The sequence below is a fragment of the Triturus cristatus genome, chromosome 8 (genome assembly GCF_964204655.1).
Source record: "Triturus cristatus chromosome 8, aTriCri1.1, whole genome shotgun sequence".
NCBI lineage: Eukaryota > Metazoa > Chordata > Amphibia > Caudata > Salamandridae > Triturus > Triturus cristatus.
The window spans coordinates 1,464,025,900-1,464,044,368 of record NC_140591.1 but is presented as its reverse complement, the minus strand read 5'-3'; the positions used below and the strand labels follow the sequence as shown (position 1 = coordinate 1,464,044,368).

The 18,469-nt window shown below is 42.6% G+C and overlaps 1 protein-coding gene across 1 annotated transcript in view; it reads right to left on the bottom strand.

The window, feature by feature from the left end:
• Nucleotides 1–732: 732 nt before the first annotated feature.
• Nucleotides 733–18,469, bottom strand: part of WNT11 (Wnt family member 11) — a 206,582-nt gene continuing 188,845 nt past the window's right edge. The window contains exon 6 of the mRNA XM_085623281.1: nt 733–2,166. Within this exon, the coding sequence (XP_085479407.1) occupies nt 1,992–2,166 (175 nt within the window). The 3' untranslated portion in view covers nt 733–1,991. The remainder of the gene's footprint in view (nt 2,167–18,469) is intronic.

Below are 18,469 nucleotides of genomic sequence, written 5' to 3'. Positions count from 1 at the left end.
TAAGATACACTTATACATTGAGCCCTACTTGCAATAGGTGGCAACACTTTTCACTATTTCGTTCACAGAATGAAGAGGAAACATATGTGTGCTAATCCCCACTGTCAGTGTTAACAGAAAAGTTTAAAAAAAACACATAAGGCTGTCTCTAAGTGCTCACAATGAGGGGATGAGCAACGTATATTTTCACCTAAAAAGTTCTGCAAAGTGTCTTGATTCTCATATGCGAAGCTTTTCTTAACTGAAATAATTTTTATTCTAATTGAATTGAGTGCTAAAAAGCGACCTGCGAAGTGTGATCTTCGCTACTTACTCTTTTGTGTCATGTTTCTTACTCTTTTGTGTCATGTCTAAGTGGAGGGAAGGTATGCAGATGTTTCTCTGCAACTATACTTTTTGAGAAGTTTTTCCATGCACAATGGCACTGTGCAAGAGAAGAAAATGCCAGCTAAGTTTACCTTCTGCAGAACAGTGTTTTTGGAGGTAACCAATAAAATATTCAACATAAGATGTCGCAAGGAACTGAATTTTAAAGCATGAGTCTCAAAGTGACAAACTGTGCAAACGATGCAATGTTGCAAAATAGTTCACAATCCTTCACAAAGACTGCAAAAAGAGAAAGAGATACACCTTTGCTTACCTTTGTCACGATTGTGAAATTGTAAAATAGACTATGTTATCATGGCGGAGTGCAATATTGAATCAATGTGCAAGTAACTCTGGGACATAAAGTAAAGTCGTATATTGGATAGTTTAATATTGGCAGTAACAACACATTAGTGCAAAAATAAATCCATAAATACAAAACTAAAATATTGTTACAGCTAATAGTTTTGTGTTACCAAAATCCGATGGTCAACCAAGCTGAGCCTCGGCAATAGTTGTGTCCTGTGCGTTTTAGAAGAATCATTGCGGACCGTCTGCGGTCGCGAAGTGCGCTGTGTTAAAAAGCAAAGATTTTCTTTCCCATAATCATGAATTTAGCAATTTATTAATACTCACCTCCTTGCCACTATAAATCCCTGCCCTAATGAAGTGAGCCCATCTTTCTTCTTTTTTAGCTGGCACAAAGGTTGATAAATTTCTATAAACATTTAAAAAAAGCTTCATGTTTTATAAACCTATAAGTAATTCCATCAATTAAATTTTTTACATTTAAAATATATATTTGTTTATAGAATGCAGTTAAAGAAAGCAAATGTTAGGCTTATAAATATCTCTGTATGGTTGGCATACAAAAGAAACTATGTACATCCACAAAAAGTGGCTTAGCACTGCTGCCATGCCGAGGGCGAAAGAAGACGCGTGACGCGTGGCTGTCGCGAACTAGCGGGTGTCCCACAATATGTAGAACGCGGTGAGCAGAGCCAGTGCAGTCTGATTCATTACTGAGGAGTCCCCATTTGAGCAGATCTCATTACTGCTCTCATTCCCCCAAAACAACATTGTTTCTTAATATTGTGAACATTTTCAAAGCCTCTTTTCCTCTTTTCAGATTATAGATATATAGATATATATTTCCATATACATTTCCTGATCACTTGGATAGATTATTCTGGAAAAAGCAGAAGGTTTGTGTCAGAATGATCTGAAGTGGATTCCCAAGGCAACTTTGGAAAAATAGAGTGATGTCCATTTGAGTCTCCCCCGACAGCATCTAGAGTGCCCACTGGAGCATATGCTGAGCGTCTAACTTGGCAGCCATTACAAAGGGGTCTGTAGGAAGGCACAATCCCGCGTCTCAGACATCGGCCAGCTCCATTGTCTTCCTGGGGCAATCTTTCGAGTGAGAGAAAAAAACCCTTAGATACTTGGACGCTAATTCTTTCGTACTCTGTGTATGTCTACTCTTTAGGACACATCTTTTGAAGTAGCCTGTCTTTGCAAGATGAACGACCCGCAGTCCAGGAGAGAGCTCTGCTTTTATGGGTGGTCCTTTTTTAGGTTCTGTTGATGTCTGAGCTCCTGAACAAAGCGGTGGCAGGGTGATTTCATTTGCAAACATATCTCTCCACAGTCCGCTCGCATTTTTTGCAGGTCACGTAGCAGCACCAGTGGTATTTGCAGTGGCATCGCTCCACCACCTTGTCCATGTATGGGTTGTACCCTCTGCCGCAGCACATCAGGTCACAGCTGTCGCTGCCATTGGAGGTTTTATTGCACTGCCTAGAAACAAAAAAAAAAGAGAATTAACCATTATGTTCATTCACTCCATTGTTAGGCCACTGAGTATTTTGGCTAACACTCCCTCTAACTTGGCACTAGCTTGAGGAGTCAAATCCATCATAGGGAACCTGCTGTTGAAGGTTCCTTATTCATGCAGCCTCGCCTTTGAAACACAGAACAAAGAAGCAGAGAGTACATCTAATCTTCCCACAGTGGTAACTTTGATTAGTTGTAACATGCAAATTGAACCAGTCAGCAATTCAGCCAGGCTTCTATTTCCAAGGTACAATTTATATGCAGTTTTTTGTATCAGGTGACATTTGGTAGACACTCATGTTTTCAACTCTACACAGGCGACGGGATGGGATATTTATGATGGTGCCTGAAAGGTTCAAATTGAGGCTCACACACAATTTCTAAGTTGTACATTAGCCTTAGGCCACAGACAACCATTGTTTACCATGCCTTCCACTTTGCTCCTGGCCATATTAATGGCATTGTCTAGCCAGGTATGGCAAAACCTATTCCCCTATAGTTTTATTTTTGCATGTGTGGTAGGGATATATTAGCGGGCACTATTTTATCTATTGGATGTATTGAGACTGTGGGGGATATTTAAAACAAAATGTCGGAGCGCGGTGTTACGCCAAAATTGGTAACGGCACGCTCCGACAGTTTTAAAAATCAGGGATGCACTGTATTTACAAAAATACGGCGCACCCCTGTGTTTCCGCTAGCACTAATAAAACTGCCTAGCGCCACTGCAGGTACCCTTGCGCCATGGTAAGTGAGGTGCAAAAAGAGGCCTTATTTACAAGGCGGCGTTAAGCAACGTTAAATGTTTGTAAATAAGGAGAAGGGGATATCGCCTCCAGAATGTCTCTAAAAGTGACATTCTGGTGGCGATATGCCCTTGTAAATATGCCCCTTTGGGTGAAAGGACTCAGTAGCTACCAATGCAAACGTGCAACACGCACTCAATCTCAATTTTGGGTTGTTTGTTTATTCTGTTTCACCCACCTTCTCCATTATGCACAGCTTTATCTGAATCTGAACATCATCTTTCGTTCTTACTCTTCACTTACAGTAATTCTGTTCGAAATGTAGCTACTGAGTTCTCGAACACTATATATACAGATGCTAAAAGTGCTAAAAGTGCACAACTGAGAGGCCTCCAAGCAACAGATGCACAGAATAGGGCCATTTGGAAGGTCTGCTGGCCTCCTCCTAGATCAGCAGTATCTGAAGCCCTCTTTCAGCCCTGCTTCTGTAGTGAAGGAGACCTACCTTTAGCCCATTCCTAACTGAGGATCTCTTCCAAGCTGCCCTGAGTATGTCTTAGACCCTGTTTCAGTGGATCACAGGTTGATTCCTGCTTGCATTTCATCTCATGTGATCAGTCTCTTCATTGCTCTAGAAGGCATGGTTACTTTTAATTTTAGGCCTTTAGCCTGAGTAAAGTGAGGCAATGCAGCACCCTTACCAAGCCAGAATTACCAAACAATTGACATTTTAAGTGTATTCAGAGTGCTCCAGAGGTATTGTGACCAGGCATGATGATTTTCGACCATTTGTGCTGGCAAATTTCTGTAAATTGTCAGAGAGGGTCAAATATACATAGATGGAGGTAGGATTTCACGTGTTCAGGTGCAGAATTCGCTGGCAGCCTCTAGCAAAAGCAATTTAGTCACCACTGATGATACTATGTGTAAAAGGTGCATTTAATTCCTCTTAGTGCCCCATTGTTTGTTTTCTATGTTAGCGAGCGCTCTCAATAAAGTCATTCTGTGCCCCTCCGTCACAGCATACATTTGTAGCCGTCCTTCTTTGTTTGTGGAACGCCATACTTTTGGATTTCCAAAATCTAGTCACTCTATCCAGAAGGCAAATGTGTAATTTACCTGTGACTCTCAAATCATTTCACATTGCCTACTTCAGTCCATTTGTGTACATTCCTCTTTGTTTTACGCCAGTGCCAGTGTGTGTCATATTATTTACTCAGTTTCACTCTGCTACCCTCAGGCTCAACTCAATGCTGTAGTGGCTGCCACTCCCTCCTCAAGCTCTCTGTCTCATTCTTTAAAATTCAGCCATTCTTGTTTTCCTGAACACTGGGTCCTCATATTAACCCTCTGGCCATATTTATGAGAAGTGTCGCATCGCGCTGTATTTACAGTACCGCGCATCATGTCGCAAGGAGTTGCAGATACGTCATTACTACTGACGTATCTGTAGGTGCAAAAGTGACGCATTACTGGGGTGTGTCTGAAAACCGACGCAACTCCAGCAATGTGTTCTTTCACATGGGGCAAGCCCTGACACAGGTATAATGTAGCACAGGGGTTTACGAAGTGATGCATCTGCCTAGGTGTGCCACTTCGTAAATATAGCACAACGGGGCGCATTATTTACGCTGTGCAGTATCACAAAGAGTATCGCATCGGCGACATAAATGTGATGCACGGGCTCATCAATAAGCCCCTCTGTCTCTTTCTACCTTATCCTGTTAGGAGCTTACTCCCTCCCCCCTCCAACCTATTGTAGTAAGGGTCCATCTTCATTCAATCCTCTATGCCACTTTCCTCACTGCATATTTCCTTTCAATTATGCATTACTATTTTCAACTGCTAGAGCCTCTCTTCTTTTTTCATTGCTCTTGATTCAGTGTGCAGCTTTCAGTGAATGTGCCAACATTGTTTCCTTAGTGTTTAGCCCAGTTCCCTCAGAATATCTCTGGCCCTATTGCTTCAGATTCCAAGTTACCACTTCAGGTGCTCTCTTTCTGTTCACAGTTCACTATCCCAGCGTTTCTCTCTCTCTCGCTTTTTCTCTCTCTCCTCTCTCTTTCTACTTCCTTGTCTGTATGTGGTCACTGGTCAGCCTTCTCGCTGTTTGCATCACAATGTGTGTTTACTTCTGTCTATGTAAGCCTTTTTTTTACCTCTACTCGGTTCTTGCAGCACCCCATATTAATTTGAGCAACTCATCTCTTCGTTCAACTTTCTCTCTAAACCCTAACTATACCTTCCTTGTGGTTTCATCTCTATGCAAATTTCCATCTGTATCCCATCATATTTCTTTGCTCTATTTCAGGCTGCAGCATTTCCACTCTCTTTTTGATTGTTCTCTACTTTTTTTATTCTAAGTTGACCCCGCCCTCCCTGATCCCCTCTTGTATTTTTTGGTGATGCTGGCCCATTCTCCGCCAGCCTCAGTTTGTGGCAGCGACGGAAGGCTGCCCCTAGACATGCCCACATGTCACTGTTCTGCAACCAGAAATAGATTTGGGATGGGTAGTGTATAAAGGGTTGGATCCAGCGGTGAGTGGCGCATGAGGGTAAAAGTCTTTGAATCTCCTCCAACTGCTCAAAAAAGGACTTGACCTTTCTCTTCAAGCAACACCTCACTGCTACATAGATCTCCAACGGGCTCACCAATGATGTGCCTTCTCACCTAATCTACTGTCTTAACATCAGTCCACATCGACACCTGCATCACACCCTCTCACTTGCCTGCATCCCACTCTCGCCCTACCCTACTTACTACCCCCCATGATCTACCACTTATCCCTCCTTTGCTACTTGTCAAGTCTCTATTGCCTTTTCTGAGAAGCCACTGTGTCCTTCCCCAGACTGTGCCCTCTAGTCTTTCCTACCACACACAACTTCCCACCCTACAACACCTTCCCCAACAAGTCTCTTGCCCCTGTGCTCTGACCTTTTCTTATTCTACCACTTGCCCACAGAATAGCACACTTTTGCTGCCCAACTTCCACATAATACATATATAAAAACAACTACTAAAAATAATATTTTTGCCGGTTCCGACCCTGATGTTTGCTGATGATACTTTGCTTATTTCAACATCCCTTATGGGCCTGAAAAAGATCTTAGATAGATTTGATACCTTCTGTACACTCAGAGGTTTAGATATTAACATCTCTAAAACCAAATATATGTCCTAAACACTTGTAACACCACACGTCCCAATCCTACCCTTAGAGGGTCTCCCTTACAACCTGTTAACACCTTTGAGTACTTGGGAATTACCCTCACGGAGCACTTTAATTGGTATTTGCATATATGTAGGAGTAGGTTAAAGTTATTGCAAACCGTGGGGGAGATTATACATTTCAGAAGGATTCTCCTGTTTGTCACATCTCCCCCGCATTGCAATTTTCTAATTGCAAAGCACTTGGCTCAGCTCTGTACAGAGCTGAGCTTTGGGGGCATAGGGATGTGTCCACTCTTGGGCTAGTTGAGAATCGCTTCTTAAGAGAACTAACTGGCCTCTCCATTAGTACCCCGTTGATTCCCTTAAGGTTAGACATGGGACAAAGAAACATAATGGATATGATTGTTCTGAGGCCCATTTTATGCTGGACGAGATTTTGGTCTACTCCTGAGCTGGCATCTTACCAGGCAGGGCTATTGAAGATACTACAAAGTGCTGGTGCAGCCGATATCCCATGGCTGAAGCATGTACAGTCTACTCTTTCTAATATTGCCCTTAGTCGTCTTTGAGATGTCACTTTAGAGGCTAGTGGAACATCTAAAGCCCTAGTTAAGAATGCTTATTGGGATTATAAACTGAGCTTGCTGCATCGGCAGTCAAATGTAGGATCTCTGACTATGACCTTCCCCTAAAGGAAAGATAGTTACGGGCTGGAGAATTTATTGGATGAAATTGAGCCGATGAGTGCTAGGAAACTCTATATGAAGTTCAGATATGGGTCCTTGCCCCTTCATTTCTCTACAGCGAGGTGGGGGATGGGAGTGCATTGTGGTCTCCTTCCATCTGTTGTGTATCTTGCTTAAAGCTATTGAAACTCTTGAGCATGTCTTATTTTTTGTCCAGTGTATCAAGCCCCCAGGAGATTGTATATTCGCCCACTGTGTATCAACCCCCCAGGAGATTGTATCTTCGCCCACTGTGCTGTAATTTAGGTGTTAGGTTACATCGAGAGGCTCTGAGAATTTTAACTAGTGACACCAGCCAGTGTGTAGCGTTTGTGGTCTCACATTTTTTATTGTCCATGTGGAGGGTTAGACAAAATAACATAAAAAATAACAAATTGCCTATCTCAGACTATGTAAATACCTAAACTAATGGAATCCTTTATTTTATGACAATCTTTTATAAGATATAGATTCTTTTTAATAATTGTGATGACCTATTTAATCCTTTTAATGTATTCATGTATTCTGTTTGGATCTTAATTTTGACAATTGAAATTTTTATGGGATTTTATTTTATTGTAAAGAGTTTTTTACTTTGATGGCATAATTCAGAATAAAGTTGATTGATGATGACATGACATATATAGAAACAACTATTAAAAACAATATTTTGTATTTATACTGTGCTTGCTATTGAACTTTACAGTTTCATAGCACTGAGAATTGACCCCCACATTCCTCACCATGTTTGTGCTACTATGTTTGACACTTACCAGGAAGCGAAGATCTAGGTGCCAACACTCCCCTCCATGCACCAGCATATCTGTAGGTGCATGTGTGTCACTGTCAGCCTACTGCCAAGGCTGGAGCACCACTCCTGTACCCTAGGAAGCCATCGCCAGGCTTCTCCTGGTGGCTCTTTGGCTGCAGGGCCTGTCTTCAGAACCTCAAAGAAGGGTTTTCTTTGTCAGTGAGTCTAAGCAAAAATAGTGGCATTCTCACCTCAGAATACCTATCTAAGTTGGCAGCAATTAATATCCTAAGGTAACTAGTGACATTTCAAAGGACATGCCAACAGAGCCTGGAGCTCACGGTACCCAAGGTCACATTTACAAACAATATGATTCTCACATCATGGCCATTCAGGCTATGGGGCAGGGATAGGGAGCCCGAATCAGAAAGCTGGACCTTTGTGCGTAAATATTTTGTCATGAGTTTAAATTCATATGTTATATTTGCAAAACTTGAATTTACACTCAGAATGCTGCTTACTCATGTGAAGCATTATACCAGAATATGGTAAAATGACGTAGAAGCGAATGAACATCCTCAAGAATGAGTTTGGAGCTGTTCTATAAATTTGCCCAAATACTCCATTTGTATACACAGAAATGAACTCATGTCAAAGGCTGGAGTAAATCAGTATCCAGGGTGGAATTGGGAGAGAAACACCACGTCAATTGTCGGGGAGGGAGGGAAGAGATTCCAAACACAGTCTATCAACTTTGAGATACATTTCACAGTGGGGGAAGGAGGGTTTAAAGGGGCAGGGTCTGTGGAGGGGAAGAGCCATTAGCCCACTGCTTTTACAAGGCAAGAGTGGGTGTGTACAGGTAGAGGAGCAGGGCTTTGTGCCGATAACAACGCCCGCTCACCCCTCCCCCAAAACAAAAGCGTCCTACGCTGCTGCTAATGTCCTAAGAAGTTTGCAGAAAACGTATGAACTTCAGCAGTGCCTAACCTCCAAACATGAGTTGGAAACCCACACTGTACTGGGGTTTCCAGCTCATGTTTTTAATTTCAAAGTATTTTATTAAATTTTTATACGTACATTTATCATCGCTTTATCATTACAGGGTAACAGCCCATGTTATCGGCTCCATATGATATCGGATCCTCGCCGGGAGACTGTGTGAGCAGAACCGATACCATGTGACACACAGTGGGACTGTGTGTGTTGGTAGGCCTGCAAATATTTCTCTCATGAGGAAAAAAGTTAAAGTGCAATTGCACTTTTGTGTTACATTTGGGCCCGGGTAAATTGTGTAAAGCACATGAAGTAACATGGAATTCACAAAACAATTTCACAACTACTCTAGCGCTTCTATGATTTCCAGTTCCGGATTACTAAACAGGCATCGTAGGCACCGGCCTATGGGCCCCACTCCTTTTAGGGGCCCCGCGACAACAGATCAAAATTATATTGATTTGATCTTGAAAGAAAATTACAATCAAGCTTTCTTAAATTGTTTTCAAAGGACAGAAAAAAATAAATCAACTCAAAGAAACGAAAACTTTACATAAAAGACTCCACTGAATAGGACATTTTGCAAAATGTAGACTTCCAAGATATCCCGAAAGATTTCATCACAAATAAATTGAGGCAAGTGAATATTTAAAGTTTTGTTGGTTTATTAAAATTAAAAAAATATATGTTTTTGTTTAATAACATGAATAATTGTTATGTTTAGTTTTGTGTAATAAAATTGGTTTATTAAAATTGTTAGTTTGTAAAATGAATGATGTATTTGGAGATATAATTTGCACGGGGGTCCTCCGAAATATCGACTCTTTAGGGGCCTCCACAGGGTTTAATCCGGCTCTGATGACTTCCATAGATGGGCAGGCGAAGTTGTAGAATTCTTTGTAAATCTCATGGTAGTTGAAAGATTGCTCCAAATGTAGGTGATTTGATTTTTGGTAAATTAGGACCTGAGTGTTTTATGTAAAGGAAAGCGAAACACACTCTGAGTGGAACTGGGGAATTGTGCATGGGGGGAGGGCAGTTGTGGTGGGAGCTAGGGGGAGGTTCTCCAGACCAGAGGTTCAATGAGAAGTACAGAATAGTCTGCATGACTGCTGACGTTTTTGGAAAAAAACCTGCTCAATTAATAGATGAGGGGATTTAATTTCCAATGAGGCAAAGCTACATCATTCAACAATGCAAAGCTACTAATTGCATGAGTAAAAACAGTGCTGAGAGAGGAGTGTGCTGGGGGGTTATAAGCAGCTGTAAGGGAAAAAACACGCGAGCGTGTAGCCTCAAACACTCTTGAGCCGCCTGAACTAGCTGATGGCTTAATATTTGACTTTTAGGACCACTGTTTAATTTAAATATAGTCCTGCTTGTAAAAAAAACCCATTATTAATCTTTCTCTAGATATGCTTCTAAGTTATTAATGCTTCAGCTAGAGAGGGTGAGGGATGATGGGAGCAGCACTCCCACCTTCCTGCAGCTCATGGAATTCCCAGTGACTCCCAGACCTCTTCTTCCTCTTCACCATGTCAAGTGATACAAGATTCCCATGAGATTTTAAAGTGACAGGAAAGCTACATTTCCAAACAGAAAGACCTAAGTGGGCTGTATCAATCCGAATGACTCAGCAAGTAACAGGGAGAATCATAGCTTCCAAATGTTCGCGTTAATTCTCGTGTGAATTTGAGCCCACAATTTTTTAAAGCGGTGTTGAGAAACAACCCTGTGCTGCAATAGCTTTGGATTGCTTTTGAGACCAATTGATTTCCTTAGTGGGTCTGAGATGTGAAAGGTTCCCATCACACAACCTCAAGGAAGAGAGAATAAAAAACGTTACCTAGGAGAATATATTATTTATTTCTGTATTTATTTGATTAGTTAAGCGCGGGCTTGTAAAGAAGGGCAACACTGTTGAAGATTGGTGATGATTTCATAGTACCCATAACCCTTCCCTCCACAGATAGATATTGACGTTGGAGAATTAGTGGTGTGAAAAGTTTGCATGATTTGCTTTTGTGTAATTATTCTAAATTTGGGAAAAATTGCGCACAATTCTTTGAAAAGCAACACTGGCATTTGGTGCTGTATTTTAGCACGAAATGCATCCTCGCCTCTATGCTTCACATTACTATACAACATTCCTTTAAAACCAGACCTATTGGCATGGCCAACGCTGGTTTCTTTTTCTAGTCAAGCACTCCATAAGAGTGCATGTATTTTCCAGCTGTATCCTTTATGTACAGCACTTCCACCTCTGACATGCGCCATGCTGCTCTGTCTCACGTGCTTCTCCCCTGCCCTGTTCGATTTTTCCTTGCTCTTGTGTGCTTCTCCCCCAGTGTTGTTTTCTTGCTTTTGTGCTTCCCCCCAACAGCTCCATGTTCCTCTCTCTAGCCTTTGTGTTTCTCTTCCCACTGTGCTTCTCATTTCTCTCTCTCGCCCGTATTATTTCCCCACACTCTTCATATTGCTCTCCACCTTTGCTGCCCTTGTTGCTTCTGCCCGCCACTCTGTGTTGCTTCTGGCCTCCTCATGTTACTTCACCACCGCATATTCCCTTCTTCCCCACCTGCACTCTCTGGGCCCGATTCACAGAATTAACTTAAGAAAAAATCCTAAACTTGCTACTTTTGGTATTCACAGAATGCACTTACTACTTTTGGTATTCACAGAATGCACTTACTACTTTTGGTATTCACAGAATGGATTTACGACTACTAACTTTACGTCCGCACTCGGGCCGGAAATTCCGGCCCGGAGGCGGGTCATCCGGGCCGGAGGCGGAGCTTCCGGCCCGGAGGTGGAGATTTTGACCATGCCTAAATCTCTGCCACTGGCCGGAATCCCCACCTCCGGGCCGGAAGCTCCGCCTCCGGGCCGGAAGCTCCGCCTCCGGGCCGGAAGTCCCGCCTCCGGACAGGAAGCTCCGCCTCCGGGCCGGAATTTCCGGCCCAAGTGCGGACGTAAAGTTAGTAGTCGTAAATCCATTCTGTGAATACCAAAAGTAGTAAGTGCATTCTGTGAATACCAAAAGTAGTAAGTTTAGGATTTTGTCTTAAGTTAATTCTGTGAATCGGGCCCTCTGTGTTGCTTCCCCCACCCACATCTAAAAAAAACCAAAAAAAGCTTTTGCGCTACTTTGAAAAATATTGTCTTTGCCGGTACAACTTAGATTGGTAAATATAACTAAAAAAGTGTCTGCGACATTTTGTAGGTGCCTGCATGTTGCATGTGGCTATAAAATTAGCAGAGTGGATCGATCAGAGCACCTTTTTATTTATTGTTTACTCTTAAACCCTGCTGCACAGCATTGAGGATGCTGTAAAGCATCACTAAAAACCACTGGCAAATTCAATAGGGCCCAAAGGCGAGACCTATTGGCTTTGCCAGTGCTTGTTGAACATGCCATCAGCTAGGGGGTGTACTAAGCATGAAATGACCTGCCTAAGACATAACCCTCAGAAAGCTAAATCTGCCAACATTTGTGTGGATTGATCAAATAGTGACACATTTATTTGGAAAGGAACACTTCTTTTACACCCTTTCAAATCTGTGCACCATGGACATCACAAAATTCAGAAAACCAATAGAAGTCTAAACAGGCAAAGTTTCCGAGAACTTTCAAGCAGAAAATTGGCAAAGTTATTAGTGAATCAAAACGTTGCTCTCCCAATTGGATTTCAATGTATCATGACATGCGCGTCACTTGCGAAGTGCCTGCCACACTTATCAAATAGGGCCAACATTACAAGCATATGGAAATGTTATTGCCCGCTCCTTTACCAATGCCCCCCACCCCCACTGATTGATTGGCACAAAACATGACACACCATTAGAAAACTATTAATTTAAAGATTATGATAAAATGTCTGTAGATTCATCATCACAGTGACAAACGTAATAACAAATTAGCATTTTGGGCCCACATTTCTAACAGCTCCCACCTCCCTGGATATATCTGCATGAGCTTAGACATACAAAGAATAATGTCAACATACTAAACCAGTGCCAAATTTATTGCATATTTATCAAACAGTGCGAAAGATAAAAGCACATCCATGACTGACAAGATATACCAACGTGTATACCCTATCAAATCCAATCAGCACTTTTTAAAATACTAATATTGAAAAAAACGAATGGGTTGATTTAGAATAACTCAACAAAACCATGCTTTCTGAGCACATTTCTACTTTTATTCCAGGATGAATGCACATCTGTGGCTTTGGCTGTAGATGCATTGATATTTTCCTATGGGAGGTTATCTGTTGGAAAACAATTCTTTTTGATCCTCCTTTTACCTTTTTGCATTGAGGCATGTTTTGAAGTTTCCACCCTGTGGTAGGAAGTGCACATTTGTGAACAGCATAACCGTTGAGGTGGTGCCAGACTGATTCTATGCACCCTTTCAGGAAATGGCATCCTATAGGCCAGCTAGCTCACAGTGCCACCAAGAGTACCCCTAAACCTGGACAGGTAGTGAATGGTTCTGTTAACCACTGAGCATAATAACCCTGATCCCCAGGAATTGTGGTCACAGATCTAGAACCCTTTTGCTCAGACACTTGTGGTCTCTTTCTCTGAGAAATAGACAAGGAATACACAGCAGGACGTTTTCAATATTTATTGAACCAACGTGATTCTTGTATAAAATATATGTGCTGCAATGATCAATAGACAGAAGCAAATGAAAGTTATTAGAAGTATCAGGACAGTGAAGAGAATGAAAAGTTCCACCATTGTGCTAAAACAATGTATATAAGCAAGCATATGAAAACAATATAGAAATCGGGCGTACTCCTATGTGGCCCCTAACCTAGGCATCTAGGGTGTGTGTGTTCTGCCAAGAATACCCGTACTGGATGATCCAACCCCCGTTACCCAAAGGGAAAGAATGTAGGTCCCCATCGTGGTCACGAGCTGGACACCCCTCACAGAGATATCAGCACGCTGCCGGGCGGAAGAATCAGCATGTAGAGACCTCCCCAATGACAGCAAAGTGCTCTTATGCCGACACCCGGAAACTATTTTGAACAAATGGCATCCTTGCCTTGGGGAGAGATCTTGGTCAGGCTGCCTTTGTTTATGTGTTATAGATAGCTCTTTCGCCATATGTATGAAACAAATAATCACATTTGCACAATTAATGTATTAACCTTGTCCATGATGTGTCAAGATATCATGATAGTATTCTTGCGAAGTTGGTTTTTAAGCAAGTATAGGTTCCTTTATCAAGTAATCCGTATTGTCACGGTTGCAAATGTGCGGCAAAAATCATTGTGTGAGAGTGAAGACAACTTTAGGAAGAAACCTGTGTACATGTAAAAAATGGCAGTGTTTCTTTCCAGGCCTAACTGAGACACATGACAAGCACACCTGCACAGATCTGTCATGCTGGACCTTAGTTGACTACGTTAATCAAGTTCCAAATTTGGTGCAGCATCGTCAATGGGGGCCAAAGTTATCAGCAAATCAAAAATGACTTTTCAATAGAAAGTGCGGGAGAAACATATCCACACAGAGATTACTGTCACTATGTAATAAGTAATATTTATATCTATACACACATGTAACTATACCTCACGACTCCGCCATGCACAGTGCTGTGATTAGTGATGTATTTTCAGATGTTCTTATGATGTTATCAATGATGTCATAGTACATGTCATGAGTGACGTGATATGGGAGGTAATTAACAGTGCATGGTGAGGGAGTGAGTTATAGTTACTTTAGGGCACACATTTTAGTAGCTTTAGATAACTATAACTGTTGAATTTCAGTAGTTCTGTTTGTTTAAAACAGTATGGGGCCTATTATGATGGTGGGTGGATCGCCACCACAGGCCGGTGGTGGCTATCTACCCGCCATCTGTACCTGATTTACCCCCGCCATATCAGTATGGCGGGGGTACCGCGCCGGACGTAAAGACCGTACGCTGCTTTTCCGCCGGCAGGCAATCGTTACGATTGCCTGTCGTGCGGATCTGGGGCATAGTATGGTCGCGGTGCCGAGCGGCACCGCCATCCATATTATGATGTGCAAATTTAAAGGTCTTTCCACGGGTACCCATGGTACCCCCCTACATTGCCATACACAAGGTGGCAGGCACCGCGCGGTGCCTGTCACGTGCATGGCAATGCAAACCATGCACTTTTAACATTGCGAACGGAGCTGCACCCAGCAGCACCGTCTGGAATGTTAAAGGCTAGAATGCACCGGCCAGTGTGGCAGGCGCATCCTAATTGGCCTCGTGGGACCGCCGCACCTCTTGTGGTCGGTCACATTTTCCGTTACGGTGGCGGGAGGACAAAGTCCGCCTGCCATCGTAATGGGGCCCTATGTGTTAGCTGACATTTTCACAAAACTATAAAGCCCCTTTAACCTTCGTTTTTCTGTGAATATCTAACGTTTTCTATTATGAAGTAAGATATTATTACAATTCCTAACTATAACATCACTTAAACCTTCAGTTTTTAGGTGAATTTCTGTTTTTTTTGTATGTATAGTAAGCTATCGCTATACACACACATATACATAAAGAGAGAGAGAGACGTAGCGAGAGAGAGAGACTGCACCACACTAAACGCTTAGATTGGGTGAGTGTATCTCTAGAAAATAACTACCCTTGTTTATAGAGGAGCAAGGCCAGGAGAATAGGTCTGAGTCTACAGGGCTTAAGCTTGCAGACCACATTTCTGCATACCTATATTTGTATGCATTAGCTCATTGAAAACAGACCTCTTGGCTTTATCAGTGCTTGTTGTACTTTTGCATTGGAAGGAGAACCTCTAGCCTAGTCTCTGAAAATGCCTGTAAACCCTGTGTTGCACTGCCAAGTCTGCTGGGCAGTGTGCCAAGTACATGTTTGTCATGATACACGAAGCAACTGTCCACCCCTCAGTTTAATGTGTACAGCAAGTCTGTGCAAAACGGTGTTCCAGCAGCAACAGAAAATCGTAAAATGCAACTACCTATCGAATGGAAAAAGATAGCTGCCGCCCAACCAGGCGGTAAATCAGTTAACAGCCTAGCTATGAATAAATCACTTTACGGCCCATGTCCATGCGAACTGCAAGAAGTCCATCAGTTTACAGTGTGGGCACAGAAAAAATAAATCAGCGAAAGGTTTAGACATGGCGGGGTAGGAGTCCATGAGGCGTTGATTTATGACTTGCTAGGGAGGCAGTATCTTTTTACATGCCTATACCTTGAGTAGCATTGTATGGCCAGAGGTCACACCCCATAATGCAACACACCGGAAATGTTACAATTAGCATTCACACAATATTAGTGCGCCAATCTGCACAGTGGAAGGGGCTGGGGCATTTCAACAGGTAATATATCTAGCTCTGTAAGAATAAGTCTAAATTAAGTGACACAAAACAGCTCTGGGCACCAGGAAAAGTCTGCGCAGATGTTTGCTTTTACTTGCAGGACGAAGTGCGATTAACTTTATGAAAGCATACAAACTGATATGAAAGTTTTAAAGTAGCATGCCCTTTACTTATAATGGAGAGATCCCAGTTTTAAATAACCAATCATTTTCATGGGCGTCATCTTATAAGCAACACTGCCACAATCCATAGGTCCAATTCACAAAGCCATTTGCACAAGTTTGTCTTCATGTGCAAACAGGACCAACTTTTGGCATGGGCGAGCTGGGCCCAGGCCCAGGGCGCCGATCTTCAGAGGGGCAAAAAGAACTGACTGCATAAAGGCCCTGCAAACAGCAATGTGTTTAGCACAATTTCAGCCTTCTACCTTGCCCACCCATCTATTTATAACCCTCTACCGACACACATCAACACGCTCCCCGCAACCCAACCCAACACACAACTTGAACCGAGCCTGACAGAGCTACGTTGTGGGTGACTGAGGTTAGCTGGAGCAGAAGTGGAGATGTGTGTTCCAAGCCAAGTCGCTGCTTTGAGGTAGCCAGCCAGGGACTGACCTGTGAAAAGGGGCTGCTGCCTCATTTTGTTCAAAGACACACAAATGATGGACGAAATGCAGCGCAAATCAAACATTCACCCCCAGTCATGAGATCTGGGTTAAATCCATCGTTCTTTTGCTCACCATGCCACCCCAGTTTAGACCAAGCCATAGGCAAATCAGCCTTGTCCCTGTGCCTTATCGGAACAGTCCAGCCCGAACTGCCAAGCCAGGTCCTCGCTGGACTGGAAACAAGCATCCTGGGACCGGTTTCGGGGCATCACCCCTCATCAGCCAGGCTAGCTTGAATCCAGTGGCACAGTGAGCCCGGGACCCATGTCTGGGCATACCCGGCGCACATTTCTTCATCAGCAGTCGCGAGGGTGGCAAATGTATTTCCGCCCAGGGCGCTATTGGAGCAAGGGCCAACTCTGTGTGAACAGCATGATTTTCGAACACAAATTTGAGTTGTGTATTCATGAAAGGTATATTTACACTTTAAATCTGTTTACTTCTGTAATAATATGTTGGGGTTGGGGTATGTCTGCTTCCATGGCAGTGGGGTAGGTATTACAGGGTGGGGAAGCCATGGAAGCGTCGGGTACACCTGCATACCTCTGAGTACTCACAAACATTTTCTCTGCCCATTCCCGCTCTGGAAATGAATAGAGATTTGCTCCGGTCAAAGACGGAAGTAAATCCATTTCCAGGGTAGGAATGTGAGTGTAACACCCCAAACTGGAGGTAGATTAGAGGGACAAAATGATAAAAAGTACAAACACACTCTTGCAAAATATTTTCTCTTCTATATTTGCATTCTCTGCACAATTACACATGCAAAATGTCTTGGCATAAGAGCAAATAGCAACTCTAATCCATTTTTCAAGAAGAACTGCTAAGAACATGTGACTGTCGCCGCTTCAGTGGTGTCCCTGGAACATTGAGAATTCCAGAAAAGGATATTTGCTGGATCACACTTCCCTTTGAGAATTAGGGGACTTTTACATGAGAGGACAGCGTCCCTTGGCAAAAGTGTTTTTGTTATCAATGTCTGTGTAGCAAATACCATGACCATGATGGATCATTTTGTTTCTCAACTCGAGGCTGTCACAAAAAGCCAAATGAACTCACTCCACTTGGCCAAAAAGACCACTTGGTCAACAGCATCATCCTCATGCCACCCACCCAACAAAGCAAAGACTTTATTAGAGCCACCCCCACTGTTTGGCTGCACTAACTCAAATGGCCAGCCAATATTCAGAACCCTCACCATTAGAATTTGGCAAATTAAATCTTCTGTCTCTTTTTCCACGCCAACAAAGTACTATGTTATGCAATTGAGGAAATATTTCGATTGGCTCCCCATTGTGTATAGGAGTGAATTAACATTTATTAGCACAATGCACAAATTGTTGTAGAAAATCGTCCACAACTATTTGCAAGAGAATTTACCAGAGCAAGCTGTTTAGAGACCTAGCTTCAGGCAGTTGGACCCATTTTGCTACATTAGGGAACAGTGTCTGGAAGCAAAATAATTTAGCTATCAAGCCATGGCACGGTGGGATGTATTGCCAGTTACATTGAGATGTACTGCCAATTTACCCACTCTCAAGAAGAGACTTGTCGACTCTTTTCAGGTTGCTTGCTAAATTTGTTGGCTACATCCAGCACTGCCTTTTCGGTTCTGCCTCTTTTCTCAAAGTCGTCAATGTTCTTCTTATGCAGCGCTTAGAAGTGGCACGCCTTGCAGCATTTACCAACTTACACATATTTTAAATGAAGATGCAGATAATTACATTCTCAAAAATACAGACTTAAGAAGCAAGTGTTTAGTCCAAATCATCTCTTTTTATTCACAAATTCTCTTCTCTAAGCTGGACTTTACCTAGGGATCCATAGTCCATGATATGCTTATGTGACACCCAACATGTGGTGT